The 27,921-nt window shown below is 39.6% G+C and overlaps 1 protein-coding gene across 1 annotated transcript; it reads left to right on the forward strand.

The window, feature by feature from the left end:
* C6 (complement C6) lies at nt 1-27,685 on the forward strand. Its single transcript, XM_042875470.1, has 19 exons — nt 1-87; nt 247-416; nt 1,417-1,597; nt 2,261-2,417; nt 4,429-4,573; nt 5,253-5,394; nt 6,205-6,343; nt 8,260-8,460; nt 12,413-12,653; nt 13,677-13,799; nt 17,822-17,988; nt 18,214-18,439; nt 20,484-20,655; nt 21,668-21,779; nt 22,159-22,291; nt 23,257-23,448; nt 23,915-24,005; nt 24,880-25,121; nt 27,064-27,685. Exons 3-19 carry the CDS (start codon nt 1,455-1,457, stop codon nt 27,243-27,245), a joined length of 2,808 nt encoding a protein of 935 aa, XP_042731404.1. The 5' UTR covers nt 1-87; nt 247-416; nt 1,417-1,454; the 3' UTR covers nt 27,246-27,685.
* The last annotated feature ends 236 nt before the right edge of the window (nt 27,686-27,921 follow it).

A 27,921-nucleotide genomic window follows, 5' to 3' on the forward strand; every position in this document is an offset into this window, starting at 1 on the left:
AGATCAAATATAACCTCCAACCTTTCATTTGAAAGCCTGCAGCAAGCCATGCTGAGGTCATGACAATCGGCAGCCAGGAGTCCTACAGTAAGTTGATAAGGAAGATTTTTATTGGCTTCAGTGTATATAGGTTGATGTGTGGGGAAGCGTTTCGGGTTTTTTGTTTGTTTGTTTGTTTGTTTGTTTGCTTGTATCTTTTCTTCGAAAGCTTACATTTATCTCTATCATGTACTTACATTTGTCTAGTTGCTGATGCAGTTCAGATGTACTGATTGGTTGGAACTTCACTACCAAATGAGAGTATTTTCTGTGGAGAGCACTCTGGAGGAATGAACAAAGTAATTGAGAGAGCCTTGTAGGACTTCTTCATCGCTCTTCTAAGTTAGCAATATTGGTACAAGGAGCCACGAGCCCAGGTAAGGAAAAAAAGATCAACTATCTGCTCTCCTTTTGGTTCACTGGCAAGATTGCTGTCTTCTCTGCCTTCAGTTTGATTATACTCTGTTGATTACACTTAACTGTTCAAGAAGCTTGTTGACTGAATGGCTGCATAAAAAGCACACTGAGCCCTCACTGCTACAGTACTGAGAAGACCAACTGGCTTTCTTGCTAAAAAGAACAAGCAATATTTTCACTCCACAAAAAATTATTTTTCACAGCAAGCTATAGAAGTCAGAATAGCATGGGCTATGTAATTAAAAAATAAAATAGTGATTTCACATTTCATTTAATCATTTTCAAAATGAGATAATCTGTTTTTACATTTTCTATTTTTTATTGTTCTTTCGTGGCAAAACAGAATGTTTTACACGCTCTGCTTACATTCTGCTGTACCAGCCTTTACAGTTTGTTGTTGGTTCAGTGACAGCATGAAGGAAAAAATATTTTGCAATTTTTCAGTGAATAAATGCTTTTCCTGAAAAAAAAAATGCAGTCAGTCATCAGGACTAAGAGCAACAGAAGATCTGAAGAAAGGATTCACTGCAGCAAAGCAGTTAGGCAAAAAGGGATGAAAATGAATTTGTAGCCAGATAGTGTTAAGTCTCCATTATTTTACATGCCCAATAGCAAAAATGCTTGTTCATACTTTCATTTGTATTCGTAGAAAATGTTTTTCAGAACACATAGAAACAATGAAGAGTAATAGCAGGTCTTTATTTGTCGCATTCAAGAAAATTGCTAAACAGTTTCTTAAATAGAATTAACATGCAGTCATGATTAATACTGAATAAGAGATCAGATGCCTTTGACTTGCATCCCTCCACATTACAATAATTTAATTAATATTCTCTCATGCATTATCACTATATTCCAGGTGCACTGCTTGATGAAATATTTGTATTGCAAAGTAGATTTATAGAAGCAGCAGATCAGAAGAGACTAGTCACTAAGATACAGTAACTGTGAATGTTACAGTTCCTCCAGAGCTTTTACTGTCCGTAAACACCTCTGCTATGGAGAAGGCGGTGCTAATACAGCTGATCCTGCTGAGCCTGGTGGTTGGGAGCTGCCAAGGGTGCTACTGTGAACATTATCCATGGGGGTCATGGTCCAGCTGTTCAAAAACCTGCAATTATGGCACGCAGACAAGGCACAGGTAGGGACAAATCTTCTCACTGCACTTATGGGTATAATTTTTATGCAGAAAAAAAAATACTTTCAGGGAGGAGGTTCCATATCGGATGCTTCAGCATCCATAATATATCTAGAAAGAAAAATGGTAATGTCCAGCGGATGACTTGGTTCTAATTGCAAGGTTTAAAGTTGTGTATAGAATATTGCAGTGCTTCCAAACAAACGTGTTATTTCTGCACACACACAGTCAGAAGAGCCAGGTCCTGGGGTGGCCCTGCCATCAGTGAGCATTGAGCAGCCAGCTCTTGTGAACAGGGCTGGTGCCCAGTGCCCACGCTGGGAGCTCTGCCCAACACCAAGCAGCGCTCTGGAAGATATGAGTTCCAGCATGGCAAGCTGACAGAAATTTGCTTCTTGTACAAATAATTCTGCAATCATAGTTAACTAAAGATACAACTGCACAAAACTATATTCAATTCAGGAGCATACTCTAAATTTACAAGAAATCCCTTATTTCATTCCTGGCTTAAGGTGTATATAGATTTTACTTTCAAGCATCACTCCAGAGCTACCCACCACCATTCAAGCTTTTATTGATTTAAAGCATTATGAGCCTTAACCTACAGTTATAGAAATCTACAGTTTGTTTCCTTTCCAGTGTAACTCTTTCAGTGACCTTTTTTAGGCAAATAAAAATGGATGAATATTATAACCAAAACTTCTGTGACCAGCTGTGCACCAAGCAGGAATCTCGTGCATGTAACCAACAAACCTGTCCTATCAATTGCCAGCTTGGAGAATTCAGCTCTTGGTCAGAATGTGACCCATGCATTAAAAAACAAGTAGGTAGATAATGTATTATGCATGTTAAATGCAAGAAATTGTGCCTAAGTTTCTTGATTTAAGATATTTGATTTCAAGGAAGTTGGTTCTGCAAAATGACAGTTTAAGTTAACAAGGTTATAACTGTTATAAATTATAACAGTAGGAGCTGGAGGGAACAAGTTAAGATAAGTATATCAAAATAGAAAGGGGCAATTTAGTAGTGCAAATCCATTTATGAGAACTTGCTTTGAAAGTGCCACTGTCGTTATTAAAGATGAGTTTTCTACATAAGAGATAAATTAAGCTGTAGAGTTTGCATTCCTGTTTCAACAGGAGCATGTCAAGGAATCTTTCACACAGCATGACATTTTATATGTTCTGAAAATGAAAGATAATAGGATCAAGTCATCTACTGAAAAGAGATAATTGGCAAATCATAACTAGCACTGTTAAGAAATGCAGTATCATAGTCAGGATCAGTCTGAGGTTGCTGATGAGACATCCTTAGCACCTTTTCTGCAACCCTAATAGTCTACACAAAACCCAGATGGATGTGCTTAATATCTGTAGGACAAAATCCTCCTGTGGCTGAGTCTCTGGGCTTGTGCTGATTCCCTGATGGCAGGGTTAGGAGTTACATATACCTACCCTAGCGGAGAGAGAACAAGTGAAAGAACAGCATCAGGTGGGACTGACATAAAAAGCCCAGGCAAACATAAGGTTCTAGGGAGCTTTTGAGGATAGTTACATAGCTGATGAGTCCAAGGCTTATCATAGATCACTCTAAGTGTCCATGCCGACATAGCCTAAAGCTCTTCTGAAGGTCCTGTGCAGCTTCTGAAATGCACATCTGAACAGCACTGTCAGAAAGCCTGTTAGGTATGTGTATGTGTATCTTTACATGTATACATACCTATCTTGATGCCAGTGCAGAACAAAAAATGTTTTGGAGTTCGGGGGCCATGAAGTAGCAGTTCTAGGAAACTACTTACAGCCAGGGTGGTGAGTGAGAGCACAATGGGGAGAAACAATGGGAGACAGCAAATAAACTGCCAGAGATGGAAAGGTTCTTATTGCTCTCTTTAAACTCATTTTTGTAATCCATATCCTCTAGTTAAATTTCTAGGTTCCCTACCTACACAACCCTGTGTAAAAGCTCATTTTTATTAGCTCATTTTTATTAGCTTTAAATATTCATGCAAAGTATTTGCTGCTTTCAAAAAAAAAAAAAAAAAAAAAAAAAAAGGGGGGTTTGTAAGCTGAACATATTTTTCCTCCAAACTATTAAGATCACTACTTCTGACCTTCATAAATATGAACAGCCTTCAGAATGGAGGATGTGCCCTCAAGATAAATGTGAAGACCATTGTAGTTAAGCTCTCAGTGAATGGGAATGATGAAGAGGTTAAAGCTCACACAAACAATATAACGTGTGTTGTAGATTCCAAACAGAGTACAAGAAATGGTTGTCTTGAGTCAAAAGCCTTTTGAAAGTGTTGCTCTTTGTTCCCTCTGATCATAGTTACCCAGTTACAGATTTATTTATTTTTTGGGTCCTATTCAATTGTTTGACTTCAAGGTCTTTCTAGAGGCAGGGATGTAATGAAGTCTGCGAGGAAATGTATGTCAATTGGGGAAATTTTTCCTGCTCTTTCTTAGGGAAAGAACAGTTCGGTCAAAGGCAGATAAGTTTCATCTGCAACCCCCGGAACAGGGGTGGAAAACATTACTGAAATGATTTTCTAGCACATTCAGCATCAGTGTTCTTCAAGGTGGGTTCTGATTTGGGGAAAGAAAAACAAATGAGCTTGAGATATTACTCCTGGTTATTTAACAGTAGAAAATTTCAGAAATACATATTCCCTCCTGCTCAATTCTCTGACAAGAGGCCTTGTTGAAAGAGAGCCAAGCCAAATGGGATGGGGATTGCATGCCCCATCATAGTATTTCTATTTCAACAAAGTTGATGAGGAACAGGAAAAAATTTCCCATTCACTCAACACCAAGTTTTTATTTTTCTGCCCCCAGTTTCGTGTCCGGAAACTCCTGCGGCCATCCCAGTTTGGAGGCCAGGCCTGCACCGAACCACTGGCGCAATCCCGACCATGCTTTCCAGCTAAGCTCTGCAACATCGTGGATATGGACTGCAAGAATAAATTCCAGTGCGAAAATGGTAACAATAGTCATCATAGCTTAACTTCCGCATTATTCAGTAGACAATAGCTACTGTTTGAAACATATAAAAAAAAATTAAAAAATTCCAGGTTGTCCCTATGTATTCCATGCATGTATTCTATTCCAGGTTGTCCATGTATTCCTTAGGAAAAAGGGCAGGGAGCTGAGGATTTTACGTTTAATGGGAACTTAATATTTACATTTCTTCTTCAGTTAAAAGGAATTCAGGGTTGTGCAATCTGTACTGTAGAATGGTAGCATCACTATGGCTGCTAGAAAGTGGCACTGTTCCAATGAGATTTTTTTTGGCACAAATTTTACATGTACAAACATATCCTTATAGTTTGTCTGAAATCAAACTTGCACTGTTTTTATTAATTTTTTAAAATCATTGTCTTGGTAGTTCTTGCTTAATTTTAAATATACCTGATCAGATTTGATAGTTTTATCAGAATTTCCTTTTGCTAAACCTTAACTTTGGTCATCATGCCTTCAAATTAATACAAACTGGTAGAAAAGAGACAAATATTTTTATTGAAGTAATGTATGTTTTGAAGTGCCTTGCTATGTTAATTCCTGTTGCAAGCTTACACCGTTGCTAGAGAAAGAAATTGCTCTTTTTTGCATTGAGATGTGAAGAATCACTGTCCTCTTGCTGCTGCTTTTTCTCTGTCCAGGTCGCTGTATTGCAAAAAAATTGGAATGCAATGGAGAAAATGACTGTGGGGACAACTCTGATGAAAGACATTGTGGGAGGAAAAAGATGGTGTGTAGCAGAAAGTTTGAGAGCATCCCAGGTGTGCATTTAATCGGCAGTGGGTAAGCCAGCTTTGTTTTTTTCACAGGCATTATACTGCTTATCAGCAACTTACATAAAAAAAGACAATTCTCAAATTTGCATGTGAGAGTAAACCATTAAAACATGACCTCTTAAATGAAAAGTAGTAAGAGCTTATAAGAATGTAACTAAACATCCAGACTTGGACTTACTGCATCTGGCAGTCCTACTCTGCTCTACTCCTACTGCAGGAGCCATCAGGGAGCACTGCTGTGAGGGACATTGCCCACCCTCACCACAACCAGAGCACCACTTACTGGCAAATTCCAGCTCAGTTATTACAAAGCATTTCAGAAATTTGGAGGATGTTCCTCTATAGATGTTTGATTGTGCCTGATACATCTCTTGCAATACCAGCCATCACCTCTTCCAGGCTACTAATTAAAGCAGTGCAACACCTGTGTGTGTGTGATGCCTGCCCCAAGTGCTGTGTTTCTGAATGAACTCAGGGCACTCTGGTAATAAACAGTTGTGGCTGAACTGGAGAGCAGCATGTTATTTGTCAGTGCCATTTTACTGTGTTTCTCGAGTCAGTGGTTGCCCAAGATAGTCTTATGCTGACCTTGGTGTTATAGCCTCTTTGTATAATTTTTCAGGTGAATTCAGGGTGAATCAGAAATTTTTATTAAGAAATTTCATTCAAAGCACTAGCTTAGCCTTAACACTTACACCCTCTCATTCAAACATAAAGCATCTTTGACGCAGCTGTACACAACAAATGATACGTATTTATGTCTTTCTGAGACCATTTAATTTCTGGAAATTGCTTTTGTTGTTGTTGGTGTTGTTAGATTTCACATTCTGTCAGGAGAGAGCCGAGGGGAAGTCCTTGGCAACTCGTTCAATGGAGGAGAATGCAGAACAGTGAGACGCAATGAGACAAGGAAATCGTATCGTGTGCCTGCAAATCTGGAGACTGTCAGCTTTCAGGTACTTTCTAGAAGCAAATTTTAGCAAAAAAATAAAACATTTTCATAAACATAGCCCAAGTTATATGCTGAAGTCTTAAGAAGTCTTATGAAGACAAGATTTCCCAGCCTGCTGAGGCCTGAAAGAGCTTCAGCTGAAGAGTAGAAATGGGAAAAAAACTGAGCGGTGTTAGGTGTCTCTACTTGTACCTTTCTCTCACTTTCACAGTGAGTGTTTACTCAGAATCAACACAAATTGATCTCAGCTTCTCTCCTGCTTCCTTATGATTGTGGCCATGCCTCTGCTGTGACTTGGTATACAGGTTCTTGTTCCCAACCACAATATAATCCAGCCAGTGGCTTGGTAAAGCCCAAGCTCGTTTTAGCGTTACTGATGCATCCTTCCAGTACCAACAGCTCTCCCAGCACAAGCCTCCCATTGAGGCATCTGCAACTTTGAGAGCAGCTCCTCCATCAGCTGTCTCAGCCTCTCAGTCCTGCTTGTCCCCTGACCAGCCCTTCCGACCATCAGTAAGAGGTGGCAGGTAAAGAGTCTGCAAGGCAGAAGGATAAAAGTCTGGGAAGAAGTCTTGCAGGACAGGCCAAGAGAAAAGGACATTGTTTTTTATTTTTCCTCAAATCTTGGAATGTGATTTTCAGGCAGGATAGTTTAGACTTTTAAACACTGATATTTATAAAATAATTGGGATATTATGGTTGAGGTGTAGTATCTGGCTGCATACATCCTGGAAGGCCGCCTCTGAAGCAAATGGCTACAGTATTGGGAAAAAAGGGATGCAGGACATGAAAAAAGTTGAAGGATTGGAAGAGACTGAACTGTTGATTATTAACATGAATATTGTGAGATTTTACTTCAAAAGGCACAGCTGAACAAAGCAAATTCCAACATTGTCTGGTTTGGTCAATGGCATTGAAGAAGTACTGTGTACAGAAATATTCCGTAGGGAAAACAATTCTTGGCTTGCCCAATTTTTTCAAGCTCTGTTCTCTATGAGGTAACTAATGTCCATCTGCAAATATATTACGAGCTTGTGGTTCTCGCCTGAGCTTGCATCTCTATTTTTCAACATTTAGAGTAGTTTTTGATATAGAAATGTCACTGAACCAGCTTTCTGCTTGGAACTGCAGTGCATTTTAATGCAAAAGCGTGTGTTTACTTGGAGAACAGAACTGGATCAGGGGAGTGGACATCACTGCCCAAAGTCCTTCACAAATCCTACAAAGCCTTATTAAGTAAGCCTGAAATGGTAAAAAATGAATCTAAAGGCCACAGATCTTGCAAGGGATTTGCCTTAATTATGGGAAATGAGTCACTTTTGAACAGATGTTCAAGATGCCTTAGTATCACTGCTTAGCGCAACAGCATAACTGAGTCTTGCCAATGTTAACTGGTAGGTTCACTCTCTATTACTATTCATTTACTTCTAGTCCATTCTGCAATATGGTGACTTACACTACAGGTATGCTCTGACTCCCATCTGAATAAAACCTGCTCATTCTTCTAGAAGGGAATCAAGCAGAAAGTAAAAAACACACCATCATACAATACAAATAGAGACTTACTTTTAGTGTGGACATAATATGCAGGTCTGAGAGTCTTTGAAAAGCATTTTGAAACATTCAAGGAAAATTGTTCTTAAGCTTTAGGGCAAGGGGACTGGGGATTTCTAGAAGAACATGACTTTCTGTTTGTTTGTTTGTTGGTTTTATTTTTTTTTTTTTTTTTTTTTTTTTTTTTCCTTGTATAACTGCCTACTGTATAGCCATCTCCTTACCCTATAATAGCTTTTTAGCTTTCTGCTATGTTTCCAAGCATTAGACATGTCTATTCCAGAAGAAGCCAAGAATTCATTGTTTAATACTTTGCTCCCTTTCAAGTTACTAGGGCAAATTGATTTTGGTTTACTGAATCTCTAGGTGATAGATGAAGAGGATGATGTAAAATCAGATTTCTACAAGGATTTAACGCCTCTGAGTGACAGTGATGTGGGAAGCAGTACATCCTCTCATTCATCTCGGAGAAGATCTGGCATACCAGGTCTATTCTCAAGGAAAAGAAAAGTTCAAATCACATCATATGCCTCCTTCAAGAAAGCCATTGAAGCCTCACATGAAAAGGTAATTGAATGGTGACATGAATTTCTTCCTTTCTTTGAGTTTCCATCTTCTTGTTTAGGGGAACTGAGCTACCACAGGTTATCCACTAACAAGGTATATTGGGATTACATTTTGCAAAACTACTAGAATTAAAAACGAGAAGGTCCTCTCCTGATTCTACAGGATGTTCCCGGTTGCAACATACTTTCTGTTAAGCTGCACAGAGTCACAAAAATAATCCCAGAAATAACACACCAAGAGAAAAGTTTCTGAGAACAGACAACTACTTCCCATAAAATTCTGCCTCTCTAATTCAGGCAAATACTGTGAAATATAATAATTCTAGAGTTTAATGATAGTAAAGGATCAACTATTCTTTTGTCTGTAATTACGCCTGGCAGAGGTCATAAAACTGTTCAAAATTAAAGCTTGTTGAAACCGAGGAGTTGTAATAAAATTATAGTAAATCTTTTACAAAAACATCTGTTATAATTTTAATGTTTTCATGACAGATTTATTACTGGCTTACAGGCTTGTCTTAATTGTTAAGTAACTTGACTGATTAAGTAGTCCACAATTTCTAGTCTGCAATAATCTTTGCTTAAGTTCCATCTACTGGAATTCTATTTGCTGTCATTCTGATGCAGTTATATGTATCAAGTTTTTCTTCTGTAGAACTGGTGAGTTTATTTTGATAGAATGGTGTCTTCTTAAAGGTTTAAATCCAGTCCCAAACTATGAAAAGAAATGTGAATATCAATGAAACTTTCTTGAGGAATTTTTATTGCACTTAAACTTGTTTTGAACTTTATTCTCATAAAATTTCAGAAACATGCATGAGAAAGCTGATGACTTGGTCTGCTGTTGGTTGTAGATGGCTTATTTCCTCCTGACTGTGTCCATGGCAAGACTTTTAATTTTGATCTTCAGGTTCCTTACCATGTTACAGGAAGCCTCTGCATTCACCTGTGCCTACCTGTATGCAGTTTATTTATAGGTATATACAACAGCAGATATCTACTTACATATGTATATGAAACAAATCTATAAATTCAAAATATTCGCTTACGAAGTAAAAGTAGTTTAAACAGATCACTGACAATGAGTGAGAACTAACAGTCTGGGAGGTCAAATTCAGACCAGATTTTCAAACTGCAAGCAGAATAGCTTCACATGAGCATCACAGAGTCACTGTAGGGCCTAAGTGACTTGAAAGGTCTTGAATTTTTCCATATTGTTAAGAGGAAATATGAATATGTTTCTGATGCTTATTTTTGTTTGTCTATTATTATCATTATTATTATTATTATTATTTCTGTTAAGCTAATCTTTAGGCTCTTTAGTACACATTCTTTCATTCTAATTTTAAAATAATTTTCATGACAGTAATGACCCCTTTCTGGTCTTCTGTTTGCATCAAAACAAGCATTTTGGGTGGGATACATCTTGCGTATCTATAGACAATGACAGATTTACAGAACCTTGCATCTCAGCTAGTTGCCCTCATTTTGTATCAGTTAAAAGAAACTCAGTGGATTTTTACATAAATGTGAGTGCTCTCAGTAGTGTTCCAGCAGGGCTTAAAGGAAGCCCCAGTTACCAGCTGTCACTCTTCTCTACTAAATATAAGGAAAGACTCATAAAGTGAAACTTTAATATTATTTTTTAATAATAATAATATTTAATTATTATTGTATTACCCATTACATCATAAACTTGTTGATTAATCTTGCTCATTATGCTACATGTTATTAGTTTTATTTACCATTTTCTTCTTCTGCTTCTTTTTTTTTTCTGAATTTCATAAATTTTTTCAAACTCCATTTTCCTTTGAGATAGAGAAGTTATCTCAGAATTGGCACACTGGTAACTGCCTGATAGCATGTGTGTTCCGGGCATTCAAAGACACCAAGGGACTCCTGAAGTTTCTGCACCCAACCCATTGGCTCATGCTCCTAATATTCTTGGCTGCAGCTTATTGAGTTGGATGGCTTGAATTAAAAAATTGAGGCCTGAAAGATAGGAAGCCATCCCCATCCGTGGGGACGAGAGGCAAGATTCTGTGCTTGCATTACTTGGAAGTAAACATTATTTAATTAACCAGTACGTTCTAGTGAGAGTCTGTTTTGTGAGAAATGTTCTAATTAATTAAAACTATTGGTTTCATCAGGCCAGCTCAGCTTGTGTCTGGATGATTTTTGTTTTGTCAGTTAAGTAGTTTTTATATAATATCTGACCTTATTTGAGTATCTGCACTTGATTTAGACCAGGATTTTGACTGAATATTTTTGGGAATAATCACCTCAATCTACAGCATTGCATTTTGTATTAATAGCTGGTATTCATGGATAAAGATTGCCACAGTTGCCAGGGGTTACCAGTATGTTTAGACATGTGACCAGGGTAACTGGAGACTTTGGAATTCAGTTTCCTGAATTTCTTCTTCAAGTAAAAGTTTCCAAGGTTGTTCAAGCCTTGGGGATTTAATAAAGAAGTCACTGGGTTTGACAACTGTAAGGGAAATTGCTAGTAAGAAAAGCACTTAAGATGCTTTGAATATTAGAGAATATAAATGCATGGTGCAAGTCAAGAAAAAAAATATTTTTTGGTATGGGGGAGCATCATATCCACCTGAGCATTTAGAATTAATGTTTGCCAAAGTTGCCTGTAATTTTGTGCGTCATAGCTGAAATGTGATATGGTACGGCTTAAAACTGAGCCCAAATCACCTGGAAGTCATTTTCTGAGAAACGATATTACCTCAGGGTATTTAAGGAGCAGAGTACAGTCCAGGGAATATTATATATCCTATTTCTTCCATTTTTATTCTCATTGCTGCAGAAAGCTGAGTGCCCTTAGTTTATCTTCCAGCATGCAAATGAGAGCACTGAAATGGAGAGTGCTGTGCACATCTCAGTGCTGTGGTCCAGCTCACATGTTATGTTGCTGACTCTTGGCTGAAGAAACTCCATATTTTATGCAGTCTTATGACTTCTATGCCACATGAACCTGAAGACAGAAATGGAGCAGAATCAACCTATCAATATGAAAACTCAATAGCAGAACCTATATATAGATCAGTATCAATTTTATTTATAATGATTTTCTTCTTTCTGCAGATTGCTCATTTTGTGCTCTTTCCCATCACCCCTTTTGCTCTTGATCTCTTTGCTTCAGGTTTGTTGTTTGTTTTTTTTTTTTGTTACTTTTTTTTTTTGCCATGTTACCAGTTTCTCCATTCAGTATTCTTTTTCTCTCTTCTCTTTTTAGTTGAACTCTCTCATTAACAACTTTCAACAGTGAACACAAAAAAAAATTAGCTGTCTCAAAAACACGAGTTTTCTGAATGTAAGAGGTGATGCTTCTAGTTTCTGAACTTCTTGCTTTTTTTTCCACCCATATCATGCCCCAGACCTTGTGTGTTAACAGCCTGACACTGAATTAAAACTTTATTCCTGTGAGTTTAGTTTTAGCAGATTGATAAACAACATTTGAGACCTCACAATAATGAGGTAGTATCCAAAATACCCACTCAAGATTAATTACAAACAGCTCACAGATACTTACTAGCTTCAGCCTTTCCTCCTAGTCTTTTGCCTGTCTTATCAATTACTGGTATATTTGCTATAGCAGAAGTCATTTTACTTTCTGTTTGTCCACTGCTTAGGAATTCTTAACTCACACTGAAATCCTATGCACTCCCACAATCCAAAGCAGTAGTGAGTGTTGTCCCTGAGAACCTCACAGGATACTTGGAAATTCCAGGCCTAGTCTATGTGAGTTTAATCATGGTTAAAGCATCATGATGGACTAGAGGAAATAGGTTTTCAATGTTGCTCAGATCATATTCTTGGCCACTCTGTTTTCTGCAATCAACTACCCATGAAAGCAGCAAGATTATTTTATTTTATTTTATTTTATTTTATTTTATTTTATTTTATTTTATTTTATTTTATTTTAATTTTATATCTAGAATTCCAACTTTATTAGAGTCCATAAAGTCATCTCTGTTGCAAACTTCACCATGAAGGAGTCAAATTTGCAGCTCTCAGATGTCTTTCTAAAAGCTCTAAACCAGCTGCCCCTGGAGTACAACTATGCTTTATACAGTAGAATATTTGACGACTTTGGCACTCATTACTACACCTCTGGAAGGATGGGTGGTTCCTACGACATTCTTTACCAATATAGTTCCGAGGAACTCAAGAACTCAGGTATGTAATCTTTAGCAATTTGTTTACTATTTTTCTTACCATTTTCTATTTTTAGGTCCTCCACCATACAGAAAACTCAACAACTAACAGAAAAAGAACCCCTTAGATTTGCGTAGACAGAGGAATTACTCACACTGCTCAAATATAAGGCAAGAAGGAACTTCCATGCTTTATTTTAAAAAATTGAAGATCTTCTTTAATTGGTAAATGTCACTGTGTTCGTGACAGTATTTAGGACCTTCAAGTCCAAATCCTTTGACACCAAGAAGGCTTTCCAATATACGCCATTGTGGGACTGAGGTCTGAGAGATATGTCGCCTTCTGGGCTACAGTTTTAGAGCTGCTGATATTGATTAGAAAATAGTCTGAAACTTAATCCATGACTGCTAGATTGTCAAAATGAAAACAGAATATTACAGAAGGAGAAATTCTTGGTTAATAGTAATGATATTTAATGTCACCACTGTAACTTGTATGGGCATGGGAGGGTACCTACAGGGCCTATAGGTAAGTATGATGCATTCTACTGGTGTTTGTAGCCAGGGAATTGAGTACCTTCAGGAGCAATGTCTTCTTCTATAATATTGGTGGTCTTTGTCCAAAGTGCTGCAGGAATAGGTGGTAATTACTTTTCCAGGCAGAGCAGCCCGTTGGTATGACCTGGGCTCAGATGAAGGTTTGCTGTTCCCACCCACTCTGCAGAGTAGCACTTTGGGTGACTGGGTTTTGATTTTGAACAGCAAAGGATTGCTCCATGGTGCGCCATAAGAAGGAAGGGTTATCAGATACAACAGAAGAGGTGATATAGGAGAAATACCTAAACAGGAATAGGCTGAGTTTAGGAGAGTCTATTCAGCACCTGATGGAACTGGTTTGATGAGGAGCAGAATACACCCTGGCAGTAGAGACAATGGTGGATCAGGAGCTTGAATGTAGTAAAGAGGTCAGAAAGAAATGAGTGAGCAGGGAGACCTGTGATGTAACAGATCTATGGTGATGCAGCTGCTGCTTTTGTACTTCTAGGTCTGTCAGTGGATGAATCAATGGAGTGTATTCGAACAGAAACAAGAAGGCGTGTGTTTTTCCGAAAGAAGAAGAAAGTCAGTACCGAATGTGTCACAAACAAGATGACTGTGAAACATGAAGGTAACTATGATAATAACAGGGTTTGTATCCTGTTAGTTAACCTGAGTTATCCTCAACAAGGCACACCAGGTCCTCCTGGCTAGAGGAGTTCTTCCAACACTAAAGGTGTTCTTCCAACACTGACAGAGAGGCCAGTGTTCATGGAATCATAAAATCAGCAAGGTTGGAAAAGATGTTCAAGATTATCCAGTCCAACCATCCACTTCCTACCAACATTTCCCACTAACCTATGCTGATTAGAACAACATCTAAATATTTCTTGAACACCTTCAGGAAGAGTGACTCCACCACCTGCCTGGGCAGCCCATTCTAGAGCCTAACTGCTAACTGCAGTTGAAGAGAAATTTTTTCCTAACATCCATAACATCCATAACCTGAATCTCCCCAGCACAACTTGAAGCTATTCCCTCTAGTCCTATCACTAGTTAAGTGAGAGAAAAGGCCAACCCCCAGCACACCACAACCTCCTTTGAAGTGGCTGTAGAGAGTGATAAGGTTTCCCCAGAGCCTCCTCCAGAATAAAAAAATCCCAGTTCCTTCTGTTTCTCCTTATAAGACTTGTGCTCCAGACCCCTCACCAGATTTGTTGCCGTTCTCTGAACAGGCTTCAGAGCTTCAATGTCTTTCTTGTAGTATGGGGCCCAAGACTGAACATAGTTCTTGAGATGTGACCTCACTAGGCCTGAGTACAGAGGGAAATAATTTCCCTGCTTCTGCTGGAAGTGGATGGCCAAAGTGTTGTTGGCCTTCTTGACTTCTGGCTCATGATCAGCCAAACTTTGACCAGCACCCTCAGGTCCATTTCTTCCACACAGTCTTCCAGCCACCCTGCCCCAAGCCTGTAGCATTGCCTGGGGTTGCTGTGGCCGAAGTGCAGGATTCAGCACTTAGTCTTGTTGAACTTCATCCCATTGGCTTCATGCCAGCTATCCAGCCTGTCCAGATCTCTCTATAAGGCCTTCTTACCCCCAGTCAGATCAATACTTCCTGTCAACTTGGTGTCGTCTGCAAACTTACTGAGGTTGTACTCAGTGAAGTGATCCAAAGTGATTTGAGACAGTCAGCACAGCTTCACCAAGAGCAGGTCGTTCCTCATGAATCCGGTGGTCTTCCATGATGGAGTAATGGCATAGGTAGATGGGGGAAAGGCGATGGATGTCATCTTCCTGGACTTCTGCAAAGCCTTTGACATGGTCCCTCACTACATCCTTCTCTCTAAATTGGAGATTGGTGGATTTGAAGGATGGACTGCATGGTGGATTAAGAATAGGTTGGCTCGACGCAGCCAAAGGGTTGTGATCAATGGTTCTGTTTCAGGGTGGAAGCTGGTCACAAGTGGTGTCCCTCAGGGGTTGGTCTTGGTACCAGTGCTCCTCAGCATCCTCATCAGTGTCATAGACAATGGCATTGAGTACACCCTCAGCAAGTTTGCAGATGACTCCAAGTTGAGCAGTGTGGTCCATGCACTGAAGGGAAGAGACGCTATCCAGAAGGACCTGGACAAACTGGAGAAGTGGGACCATGAGAACCTAATGAGGTTCAACAAGGCCAAGTGCAAGGTGTTGCACTTGGATCAGAGCAATCCCAGGTAGTTATACAAACTGGGCGAAGATTTCCTTGAGAGCAGCCCTGTGGAGAAGGACTTGGAGAAGAAGCTGGACATGAGCTAACAGTGTGCGTTTGCAGCCCAGAAGGCCAAACTGTGTTCTGGGCTGCATTGAAAGAGGAGTGGCCAGCAGGGAGAGGGAGGTGATTGTCCCCCTCTACTCAGCTCTTGTGAGGCCCCATCTGGAGTACTGCATTCAGGCCTGGAGTCCCCAGTACAGGAAGGACATGGAGCTCTTGGAGCAGGTCCAGAGGAGGGCCACTAAGATGATCAGAGGGGTGGAGCACGTCTCCTATGAAGAAAAGTCGAGGGAACTGGGCTTGTTTAGATTGGAGAAGAGAAGGCTCCAGGAAGACCTCATTGTGGCCTTCCAATACTTGAATGGAGCATGTAAACAGGAGGGGGAATGATTGTTTACATGGGTTGACAGTGATACTACAAGGGGAAATGGTTTTAAACTAAGATGGGAGATCTAGGTTAGATATTAGGAGGAAATTATTCACTCAGAGATGGTGATGCACTGGAGCAGATTGCCCAAGGAGGTTGTAGATGCCCCATCCCTAGAGGCGTTCATGGCCAGGCTGGATGTGGCTCTGGGAAGCCTGGTTTGGTGGTTGGCAACCCTGCACATAGCAGGGGGTTGAAATTCAATTATCATTGTGGTCCTTTTCAACCCAGGGCATTCTATGATCCTGTGATTCATTCCCCTTGTCCAGGTCACTGAATCACAAAATGGCCAGGGTTGGAAGGGACCTCAAGCATCATCAAGCTCCATCACTCCCACCACAGGTAGGGCCACTAATCATTTACTAGTAGAGCAGGCTGCCCAGGGCCCCATCCAATCTGGCCTTGAACACCTCCAGGGACGGGGCATCCACAAAACCTCTCTGGGCAGCCTATTCCAGCACCTCACCACTCTCTCTGTAAAGAACTTCCCCCTGACATCCAACCTAAATCTTCCCTCCCTCAACTTGAAAACCATTTCCCCTTGTTCTGCTGTTATCAACCCTTTCAAAGAATTGATTCCCTTCTCTTAGGTACTTTCAGTACCTAAGAGGTCACCCCACAGCCTTCTTTTCTCCAGCCTGAACAAGACCAGCTCCCTCAGCCTGTCTTCGTAGGGGAGGTGCTCCAGTCCCCTGATCATCTTCATGGCCCTCCTCTGGACCCTCTCCAACAGCTCCCTGTCTTTCTTGTATGGGGGGCTCCAGACGTAGACACAGTACTGCAGATAGGGCCTCACAAGAGCAGAGAAGAGGGGGACAATCACCTCCCTGTCCCTGCTGGCCACCCCTCTTCTGATGGAGCCCAGCTTTCTGAGCTGCAAGAGCACACTGCTTACTCTTGATATGGTTTTCATCCATCAGGACCCCCAGGCCCTTTTCTGCAGGGCTGCTCTCAAGAACTGCTGCTTCCAGTTTGTATAGATGCCTGGGATTCCTCCAGCCCAAGTGCAAAACTTTGCACTATACTGTGTAGAACCTCATCAGGTTCACCTGGGCCCACCTTTCCAGCCTGTTGAGGTGCCTCTGAATGGCATCCCTTCCTTCCACCGCGTCAACCGCACCACTCAGGTCACCAATAAAGACATTGAACAGGACAGGCCCCAGTACCAACCCCTGGGGAACAACCCCTTGTATTGCCTGGGGTTGAAACTGTTTCACTGTTTCAATGAAGCAAACATCAAAAACATCTTCCTGCTTGCAAAATTACGGTAGAGGAACTCTCATCCTCTGCTCTCGAGTTCTGTAACTTGAGATCCAGTGTCACTGGCTCTTTCTGGCAGTCATGGATCTGACAAGCATGGCTAGAGCCAGGCTTGCTAAAGTGAGAAACCTGTGATTCCATGATCTTTTCTAGAGGTTGCTCAGAGCTGCTGAGAGATTTCGGCAATATAATGCACCCTTATATTCCCCTCCCATCTTCCTCATCTTGCACAGACATCATGAAGTCCCCAACAATGCATCTCATACCACAGAAGGTTGGCACTATTTCTGAAAGAATGGTAAGGATTGTGTTCTGCATCACTAAAAACAGATATACCCTCACCTCCACTGCTTTTGCACTCATTCTGTGACCAAGTCCAATTAATCAGGCATTTATAACTGGGACCAAAGATCCTGCCTTGTAGTGCATTCTTCTTCTAGTGAAGCCTGCTTTATCCATACAATTTCACAAGTCTCTGGTGTAGTTGAGAATATCTCCATGGCAGCAGCCTTACACAGCCTTCTTTAGGAAATTGATACATCACTAAACAGAATAGGAATTTTTTTTTCTGAGCTTAGACTCATTTCTTCTAAGGGTAACTCTATAATATTTCAGTATATTCTTTTCTATCCTGTTACACTTTTCCGTATGATGCTGTTGTTTTCTTTGAAGGCCTTTGTCTCACATTTCTGTTCTGAAATCCCTTCAGGTTCCATATTGGAGTCAGCAGAACGGTCAGTCTCACTGGTCAAAGGTGGCAGATCAGAGTACGCTGCTGCACTGGCCTGGGAGAAAAAGGGGGCTTTTCCAGGGAACACAATCTTTATAAACTGGCTGGAATCGACCAAGGACAATCCCGTAGTAATTGACTTTGAGGTAAGAGAAGGTTAAGAAAAATATTGATAAATACCCAACAGCCAGCAGCTATGTATTTCTGCCCTTTAAATCCAGATGATGTTGAATGTGAGGTGAATTACATGTGCACACACATCTGGGCAAGATATAAAGAAAATAATGTACCTTTCCTGGTTGGATCTACATTGCAAAGTATGGCACACAGTTAAACTGAAGGTAAGTGCTAACTGAATGGCTGTTTTCCAGGTGTCGTCCATTGTGGATCTGGTGAAGAACATGCCTTGTGCCGTAACCAGGCGACGCAACCTCAGAAGGGCCCTCGGGGAATATGCAGGCAGGTTTGACCCATGTCAGTGTGCCCCGTGCCCCAACAATGGCAGGCCTGTGCTTTCTGGGACAGAGTGCCTCTGCTTGTGCCAGGCTGGCACCTACGGCACAAACTGTGAGATCCGAGCTCCAGGTTATGAGTCAGGTGAGTGTGATGATACTGCCATGGTGTAAATGGGGTTCTCCTGTTATAAAGCCCATAGTGAGCTGTGGTCAGGAATTCCTGCGGTACAGAACTGAGGAGGCAACCATTTGAAAATCAAATTTGTTGTATTTTCTAGAAAGCAAAACTCTGAAATTTCACTGATAAATAAAAACATGAATGATTTTATAAATTCATTTATGAATGTATAAAGAAACATATTTTTATTTTTTGTAAAAGTGCATTTATTTGCACAAGAAATGTATCACTTTATGCATAAATCAAAAAATGTAACATATACATGTTTCATGCAGTTCATAGAATCACAGAATAATAGAATGGCCTGGGCTGAAAAGGACCACAATGATCATTGAGTTTTAACCTACCTGCTGTGGGCAGTCACCAACCACTAGACCAGACTGCTCAGAGCCATGTCCAGCCTGGCCTTCCACTCTTCTTTCCAGTGTCTATCAAAAAGTAATTTTCTGAGCACAGTGGTATGTAGTCCTACCTTTAGAACAACTGAAAAGCTCTTGCTAGCAGGGCTGCGGCCATTGCAGAAATATTGAAGATTTAGTCCTGATACAGCCTGTCCTGCCCCTCGCTGGGCTGTTTTTTTTCAGGCATCTTTCAGAGTGCTCAGACTCCCTAGGCAGGAAAATTTATTTCTGCAAGGAGGTTATCTGTTGGACAACATACACAAAAGATAGATGGGATTTATCAAAATATTAGGATAAGCAGTAGATTGTATGCTTTCCCACTAAGACCTCACAAAGTCTTTGGCCAAGGAAGCATCAGCCATTGGGGAAGGGCTGTCCACAGCTGAACACAGCTGTCCAGGTCCAGAGTCAATGTTGTCAAACTTTTACATCCTTACCAGTTATTTTTAAACAAAACAAAACAAAACCTTGATATCATCAATTGATAATAAAAAATTGATATCATCAATTCATAACTTTTACCTAAGAATCCTGTCAATTTAGTCAAAGACAAATATGATGTAATCTTCCCTTCCAAAATTCATGCAACTTCTTACCCCACTGTGGTGATCAGAAGGTATTAAAATAAAGGGGCAACTACTAATAGAAAATAATACAGAGTAAGCACAGCATTTAAAAGAAATTAAAAGACGTGATAAAAAAATCCCTAAGCTACACTAATGAGATAGTATGAAATAAGTTGTTTAGCAAAAAGAATGAAATTAGGACCAAAGATACTTGATGCAAAAACTAAGAAATCCATTCCTTAGTTTCCTTATGGCCTACTTTGCTTAAGATAAAATATCTAATGGATATAAAAGTTGTTAATTATAGTGTAGAAGGAAAAATCTATTTGAAATGTCTTAAGGATAGGGAACCAAGTCATAATTCTGAAAAAAATCATTTCACACAAAAGAAGTTTTTTCAAAAGAATTTGGCATTCATGTAGAAAATAGAATTAATGTATTATTATGCTGCTTTTGTTAAAAGAAAAAGTATCTCAACAACTGCGTGCTTCAAAAAGAAACAATATAAGATATGCAAATAAAGATATGGATGTGGATAATGTATGTCACGAAGAACAGAAATGGTGTGTAAATAATAATTCTTATGTAATGCTTTGTGGTGGCACAGGCAAATAGCCTGGTGGGTGAGAAAAGACAGTGATATTTTAATTCAGTTTGTGTGGGAAGTAGATTTGGTGTTTAGACTTAGTTTTAGAGTTCATATTTAATTTGATAGCTTACCCTTTTATGAGTTATCTGAGGTAGTTGTCAGTACCATGAAAATGCAAACATCTGTGCATGAAGTAGAATACTGCTTCTGGATTTAAATGGGACCTGCAAAGAAAACTGGAAAGAAAGGCCTCTCCTGAAGCAATCTGAAATTTGCCTATCTCTTTGGAAAACCTCACATTCTCAACATAATCTACTCTGTTAACATTAACAATTTTAAATCCTCTGAAAATGGCTACTATGAATTTACCATCATCTCTCTAATATGTTGACTAAGAAGTTCTATATATGATATTTTTTGAAAAAAATTGGGCTTTCTTTTATTTCTTGCAGTTGCTGTAGATGGTCGCTGGGGTTGCTGGTCTGAATGGAGCTCATGTGATGCTTCTTTCAAGAGAAGAAGGACCCGGGAATGTAATAACCCATCCCCAATAAACGGTGGAAAACCTTGCAAGGGTGAACGGGAAGAAGAGGAGGACTGTTTCGTCTCTGTGTTCATGGACAAGTAAGAAGATGGTTGATCAAAAGACTCTTCAGTCATAAGGCAGAGTTACAGAGCCCTCCAGAGTGGCTTTGTGACCAAGGAGAAGTGACAAACAGCTCCCGTTTCTGAACTTACGTGGTACGGGCTGAGAAAAGGAAATATTTGAAAATTTTTGTAACTTGCTTCAGGTTGAGATTTACTCATTGTTTATTCCAGAAAATGGCTGATTATTTACATCCTAAAGTATGTCTGTAGATCTCTTAAACTTCTTTATGGCTTCCTGGCCAGAGCTATGGAGAAGTCATCTTCTTACACTCACAGAAGCTGGCAGTTTCTTTATTTTTTATTTCACATCCTCTTAAAGGTTTAAGTCTGAGCTCATTGCCTTGGAGAAAATTTCTCTGAAATTAAAAAGCTTTTCATATTCCTGCTTTGATTTCATCTAATGTACAAGTTTTGCATGGTTTCATCATGAAATCATAATTCCAGCCCCAAAAGAGGCTCAGTTTCTTGCATCTTCAAGAATAAGATTTTGAACAGGTTCAACTTTTCTGCTGAGAATCACATGCAGAAACAGATGAGCCAGTATTTTCATTATCCTTGCTGTAATGACAGCAGAGGAGATTATGGAGCAATAGGAGAGAGAGGATGAAAAGCAATGGACCATGTGGTTCTTTGTGACTTACCTCAGAGACTAGGCTTTACAGCTCCACACTGATAGAAAACAAGCCTCCTGTAACCACTGACTGATAGCAATGATTGGGTTATGACCATATAAACATTTTAAGGGGGTATTTTAAGTGTTCACACTAGACATGGCAAAAACCTACTGTATCACAACATTATTATTCATTAACCTAACCAAACTGTCTTCTTACCTGTCTTCTTACCACTTTTTTTTTTTTTTTTTTTTTTTTTTTTTTTTTTTTGAGGAAAATACTCCAAGCATATCTGACCAAAACTTCTGACATTATGCTGTTGTTTTTTGACAGCTGCTTAAGATGAATCCTTACCAGCAATTTTTACTTTTCAGAGGAGCTCCTTGTATTAATGATGATGAAGCAAAAAGAGAAGTGGATATTGTGATTGGTGAGCTTGAGACCGGATGCTCCAGGCCAGACCCACCAGAAAATGGGTTTATAAGGGTGAGCATGAAAAATGATTGAGATGGAAGGAAAACATACTAGTTACAGTCTTTTTGCTAGATTGATACCCAAGCTAATAAGTGTGCTAGTGACAATGTTGCTGTGTATAGCATGTTATGGGACTCCAGTTCACCAGCATCTATAAGCAAGTGAATCAAAGGCAAAGTGAAACCTATCCTGAACTGATCTTTGAATATTTTGTAACCATGGCCTTATTTAGTATGGCTGGACAAATATTCTGTAGGTGACTGGACGACTCTTGTTTCAGAAAAGGAAAAGCATTTGCTGCAGGACTTTAAGCACTGATTTGTTTGACAGTGTCTATTTTCATTCAAGATTTTTTATAGTCTTTTTACTTTTGGGGGCTTTATTTTGGCAGAATGAAAAGAACCAGTATGCAGTGGGAGAAGAAGCTGAAATTGCCTGTGTGAGCGGTCATGTTCTCAGTGGCTATCAGTTCCTCCGATGTTTGCCTGATCAAACTTGGACACAACAACCTATTGAATGCCAACGTAAGAAAAACTAGTTTTGTTCAGCAACAAAACAAGTCATGGAAAAACACACAAAATAGACTATAATACAGGTTTTAACAAATAAATCTGTAATGATATCTGAAAAGACAGCATTTTAATAAGGTACTTAAAGCATTCACACTAGGCATGACAAAAACCTACTGAGTCATTACATTGTTCCTCTTTGAACTTCAAAGTGTTGCTGCTGTATGCTTTGTAAGAATATTGCGATGTTAAATGTTTTAGAAAACGCTCAGTTTTATGAGGCCTTTCTCTCTTCTAGTTTTAAATATCCCTGAGAGAAGCAAGTACTCATCTCTTATACTCAGATTTATAATAACAATCTTTGACAATTAAGCTGAACAAAGTGTTCTTGGAGGAATCTGACTACCATTTTTTGTATTAAATTAATTATGTCTCTAAAATCCCCATAAGAAATGAATGCCTCAAACTGCTTACGGACAAGTCTTTTCAACAGCTATAGGTGAGAACTGGCCTGGTCTTGCTAACAGGAGAGTTTCCAATAGCTTGTTAAAACTCAGTGTGATTTTATTGACTTACTATTCATTTTATTAAAAAAAGCGTCCGATTATACTCTCAAGTTCTTCAACGCCATTAATTTTAATTGCTTTGTCAATAGCTTCTTTTACAAAAGCAAGATTAAAATATTCTGTAAATACCATTTGTATTTATCAAACCGAAATTAAATTACTCTTACTAGCATACATTAGTAATGGATTGTAGTTATTTAGTTATTGATCAAAAATTACTTTTATAAAAAACATTGACATGCATTGAAAATATCTAGACTTAATTATGACAAATATTATTTTTGAATGTCAATCAAGTGTTTGGTGTTATTGTGTGTGCCTTAATGGCTCTTCACCTGAAGCATTATGTCTTGCTATAAATATTCCTACGCCATGAAAACAGCTAGAATTATATTCTTTTCTTTTTCAATACAGCCTCATTATGCCTGAGGCCACCAACATCTGACAGTGTTGAAATTTCCCCATTCAAGCAACACTACATCATTGGTGAAACTGTGAAGCTAAGCTGTCGAGCTGGGTTTGTAGTCACTGGTCAAACACAATATACTTGTGGAAAAGACCTGTCCTGGTTTCCTTCTATTCTGAGGTCTATTACATGTGAAAAAGGTTAGTATCTCTTCAGGTGCATTATTATTCCTGTAGTCCTGGTATCCTCAGCATGGTTTTATTATAACTAGATAGAGCTAGAATGTGGCTTACTAGTTTTCAAATGCATTGCAACTGTTCATTAAATTATTAGAATAATATTTATTATCAGAATTTTTGAGTGCAACATATTTCACAGTTTGATCATGAAATTGCAATACTGAAACTGTAATCTTGAGGGGAGAAAGCTGTATTAGCAATGCTGAATGAAATTTAGCAGGATAACTCATTCTTTTGAAACTTGGTATGCAAGTTTTTCCAGTGATTCTTGCGAAGACGTACCCATACTTGTGGAAAGCCAGTCATTGCACCTGATGAAGAGGTGCAGGATAAATGGAAATAAATACAATTTAGTCCTGGCAGTAGAAGTCTAAGTAATTTCTGCTAATTATGTTTCCAGTTACAAGAACTCTCACTCTTGTTTCAGATGAGCAAACTAAGATTAGAGGATTTTGCAATCCAGGACAAAAACAGGTTGGGTCTGAGTGTGTTTGCATGAATCCAGAAGAGGACTGTGGGTAAGTTAAAGCTCCATTTGAAAAAGAAAAGTCACAGTTTCCCCAATGGCAGACAGAAAGTCCATTGTGAAGACAAAATAAAGAGTAACAAAACACAGCAATCTGAAGATTCCTGGTCTCTAACCTGTTATGGCCCTGCATGTAGGTTGCAGCCCTCTTCACAGTCAATGAAATAAAATGAAAATTAACCATATGGCACACCAGAGTCTTTCTAATCTCGTGCCATTGTCATCTGCTACTGGACATCCCAACTCTTCTTCCTTCCTTTTTCCTTCAACTTCTACACTTTCATAGTCATCACCTTACCTTAATGTGCCATACTACTTGTGCTTGTCCAGGTGAACATGGTGTAAAAGTACACCATATATTTCAATATTGAGAGCATAAGAAAATATGTAAGAGTTGGACTTACTGTCTCTTAGCAGAACACAACCTGCACAGACCTTCGAGCCTTCCAGTGAATAAAGGATTATCCCAGAGAATTTTTAGTAAATGGCTGGATAGGTTAGAGGTGTGGTGTAGGGCTGAAAATTAGAAAGATGAATATGGCTTGAGTATGAACCAGGTTAACATAGGGTCATTGGAAGTGCCCTGTGCCTTGTGGAGATAACAGTACCTCCTGTTTCCTTTTCCAAGCACATCCTTGGCTTTGTATCTTGTGGCTGGGACCAAAGTTTCTTCAGCTCACAGCACTATGCTGTACTTGGGCCTTCTCAAGGACCAGACACTTCAATAGCTATGACAGCCTTAGGTCTTTAGACAGATATCTAGCCTGTCATGGACTTGCTGTTTTTCATTTTACGTTGTTGGAGTTTTTAAAGTATGGACTTGCATCACAGTCTGTTAAAATAATTATTCTTCTTCCTTGGGGCAGCCACTACTCAGAAGACATCTGTGTCCTACATGCTCTTTCTGAACAGCATGTGACGAAACCCAGCTGTCAGTTTTCAGCTGAAAAGTGCCTTGGAGAGCAGTCATTTCACTTTTTGCATGCTGGCCCTTGCCACAGCAGTTCCGACTTACACTGGGCTATTGAAAGGGCAAAGCTCTCTGCAGAAAGCTTGAAGAAAGTGCCCTGTGGCTATGACACCTGCTATGACTGGGAGGAATGTCCAGGTATGGCTTCTGAATTTATCCCTGTCCACAGGCACTGAAATTAAAATGTGCTGGCTCCTTCACTGTGTAAGAATGGGATTTACAGGCATAGTGGCCCACTTCAGCAAGTTATGGTCAGAGGAATGTGGAAGTGGGTTCAGTGCTGCATCCCTACTAACATGTGTTACATTCAGATATGTCTTCTCTCAGGCAAAAGTGGTATGGCCACTTCCCATTAGTAAGGGATAAAAGAAATTTGAAGATTAAGGGAACTGCTTAGGGAGAATTAATATTTGTATCTTTAATTACAGAGATGCAGCCAGAAATGTTATCACCTATTCCCTGTAAGTCTACTGTAACCACCTGCTTGTACTTCAGGAGTAAATCTGGGACACACCTTCTATAGCATATAATTAAATTATGAAACTAATCATAAAACTACTTAGCAAGACAGGGGCCATCAGTCTTAATGGGATTTTAATGGTAAAATGTGCAAATACCTCTGTGTGAAAGCTGTGCTTATTAAGAGTTTTAATGAACTAGCTAAGCTGTTTGGTGAAATCCCTAAGAGGATTATTTTATAAACACTGTTGTGCAACTTGGCTATTTACTTTGTAACTCTGTGATAACAGCAGTAGGATTTCCTGTAAATGTCTGAGGTATTGGATTGCTTCATGCACATCATACGCCTGCCAGGAGAAGGCTGAGTGGCAGCCACACTCATTCCTCCGCTTGCTTCCAGGGACAAATATGATCCAATCACACTTCCTCTGCTTGTGGAAAAAAAAAAAAAAAAAAAAAAAAAAAAAAAAAGAAACAGCAATGTGAAGCAATCTTAAAACCTCTGTTTTGCAAGATGATTTATACAGCACGGATTTGAAGGATGTGGCTTAAAGCTACTGCACAAGGTATTGCTTCAAATGGGGCTGAAGCACTGACTAGGATCAGGTGTGCCCTTCAGGGGGCAGGGCAGGGTGGGCTCCTCTGTAGATGACTATGATTTCAAAAAACACTTAGCTTATTTATTCCAGAGCCCCTAAGAAGCCTAGCTCTGTTCCCACCATGAAACTGGATTAAGGCTGGATTCGGTGCCATCATCTCAGTGTTTTTATCTCAGAGACCCACAGAGGAGCCCTGTGCAGTAAGCAAGAGTCCTTGGGAGAAAAGGACATTAAATTTTCATTGTGGTACTCAAGAGGTTTTAACTGGAAAAAATTCGTCACCAATATTCTTGCCCATGAGTATGCACAATTAGGAAATGGAAGTTAATTAGTAGTTGTATCAACTACTGTATCATGATTGTATCAACACAGAGGCAGAAGATACAGAAGTACCATGCGAAAGAAGCTGAACTGAGTAAAATGCATGTTTTTCATTTGTTTTAAGAAAGGGGAGGCAGGAATTTAGTTTCCTGCCCAGGGAATTTCTGGGAAAGAATGTAAAGAGTCAGAATCTGATTAGATCAGAAATAGGTAATGAAATAACCGGCAGGACTGAGTTTTACCACAGGCCAGCAGGCAGGTAGTTTAGCATTCATAAAGGGAGCTCTAATGAAATAGGAGCTGGCACAATACAGACCTTAAGACTCCATTTCACAGCAACATTGTGTGCAAAGATAATTGCAAACAGAAAGTCAGCTTAATATATTTTTGTTTAGAAGAAAGGTCAAGGTAAACTAGTGGATAAAAATAGTTAGATACTTCATTTCTGCTGCTGTAGTCAGTGTTGCAAAAACTGATACATAAAGCTTCTATTGTCTCTGCTTCCCAATGTCCTGCTACCTAGTGCATGCACTAAGCTTTCTGACCGTAAGATACCATGTACCTTAAGTATACTGTAAGGTATCATGAACCTGCAATAGCTTTTTTCCCTGTTGGTTTTTGAAAGGTTGTCAAACTATAAAGTAATAACATGTTTTTAGTCATAAAATTTGCAGCTAAAACTCCAACACATTCTTTGCCAGAATCACAGATGCAGTGCTCCTGCCTAATGCCTTACCAGTGCCCCAGAGAAGAGAGCCAGCTTCACTGCATCCAAATGGAGTCAACAGGGAGAAGGAAGACAGTCAGTCACTGTGTGCTGGCAGCCATGAAGTGTGCTGGCATCAGACTGGAGGTGCTGGAGGAGGGGAGCTGCCTGGGATAAATCAATGGCTCTCCCAGTGGCCACCACCACTGCCATCCCACCACAATGGGGTAAACCACCATAGGGAAAACTCAACTGGTTATAAAAGGACAAATGAACTCAAGAAGGATGCAATAATAATAATTTTTAAAATGAGCTAATTTAATGGAAGAAGAGTGGCAATGGGATTTTTATTTCAGTTTGAAAATGACTTGAATGTAGGGTATGAGGACTGCTATTGTTGTCAATAATTCTGCATGGACAGAGGGAGGGAAGGGAGAAAATAGGAAAAAAGAAAGGAGAGCTCTGCCTCTGGTCTCTCTGGTGTTGGACAAGACTCTTCCTTTCCACAACCATTTGTTGCTCTGTCTCTTCAGGGCACTTCAACATAGAATCATAGAATTAATCATAGAATGGCTTAGTTTAGAAGATCATCTAGTTCCAACACCCTGCTATAGGCAGGGACACCTCCCTCTAGACCAATTTGCTCACAGCCCCATCCAGTCTTGAATGCTTCTGGGGAGGGGACATCCACAGCCTCACTGGATGACCTGTTCCAGTGTCTCACCATCATCATAGTAAAGAATATCTTCCTAATATCTAGTCAAAATCTACTCTCTTCCAGTTTAAAAACATTTCCCCTCATCCTGTTGCCGTATGCCCTTATAAAAAGTCCCTCCCCAGCTTTCCTGGAGGC

The sequence above is a fragment of the Lagopus leucura genome, unplaced genomic scaffold (genome assembly GCF_019238085.1).
Source record: "Lagopus leucura isolate 7727_CA_CO unplaced genomic scaffold, USGS_WTPT01 Super-Scaffold_100014, whole genome shotgun sequence".
Classification (NCBI taxonomy): Eukaryota; Metazoa; Chordata; class Aves; order Galliformes; family Phasianidae; genus Lagopus; species Lagopus leucura.

Excerpts from the sequence above, each read along its gene's own strand:
- C6 (XM_042875470.1), top strand. The coding sequence starts at position 1,455 with ATGGAGAAGGCGGTGCTAATACAGCTGATCCTGCTGAGCCTGGTGGTT. Across the intron at positions 1,598-2,260 it reads GGCACGCAGACAAGGCACAG|GCAAATAAAAATGGATGAAT; the intron begins GTAGGGACAAAT and ends GACCTTTTTTAG. Across the intron at positions 13,800-17,821 it reads GATGACTGTGAAACATGAAG|GTTCCATATTGGAGTCAGCA; the intron begins GTAACTATGATA and ends AAATCCCTTCAG.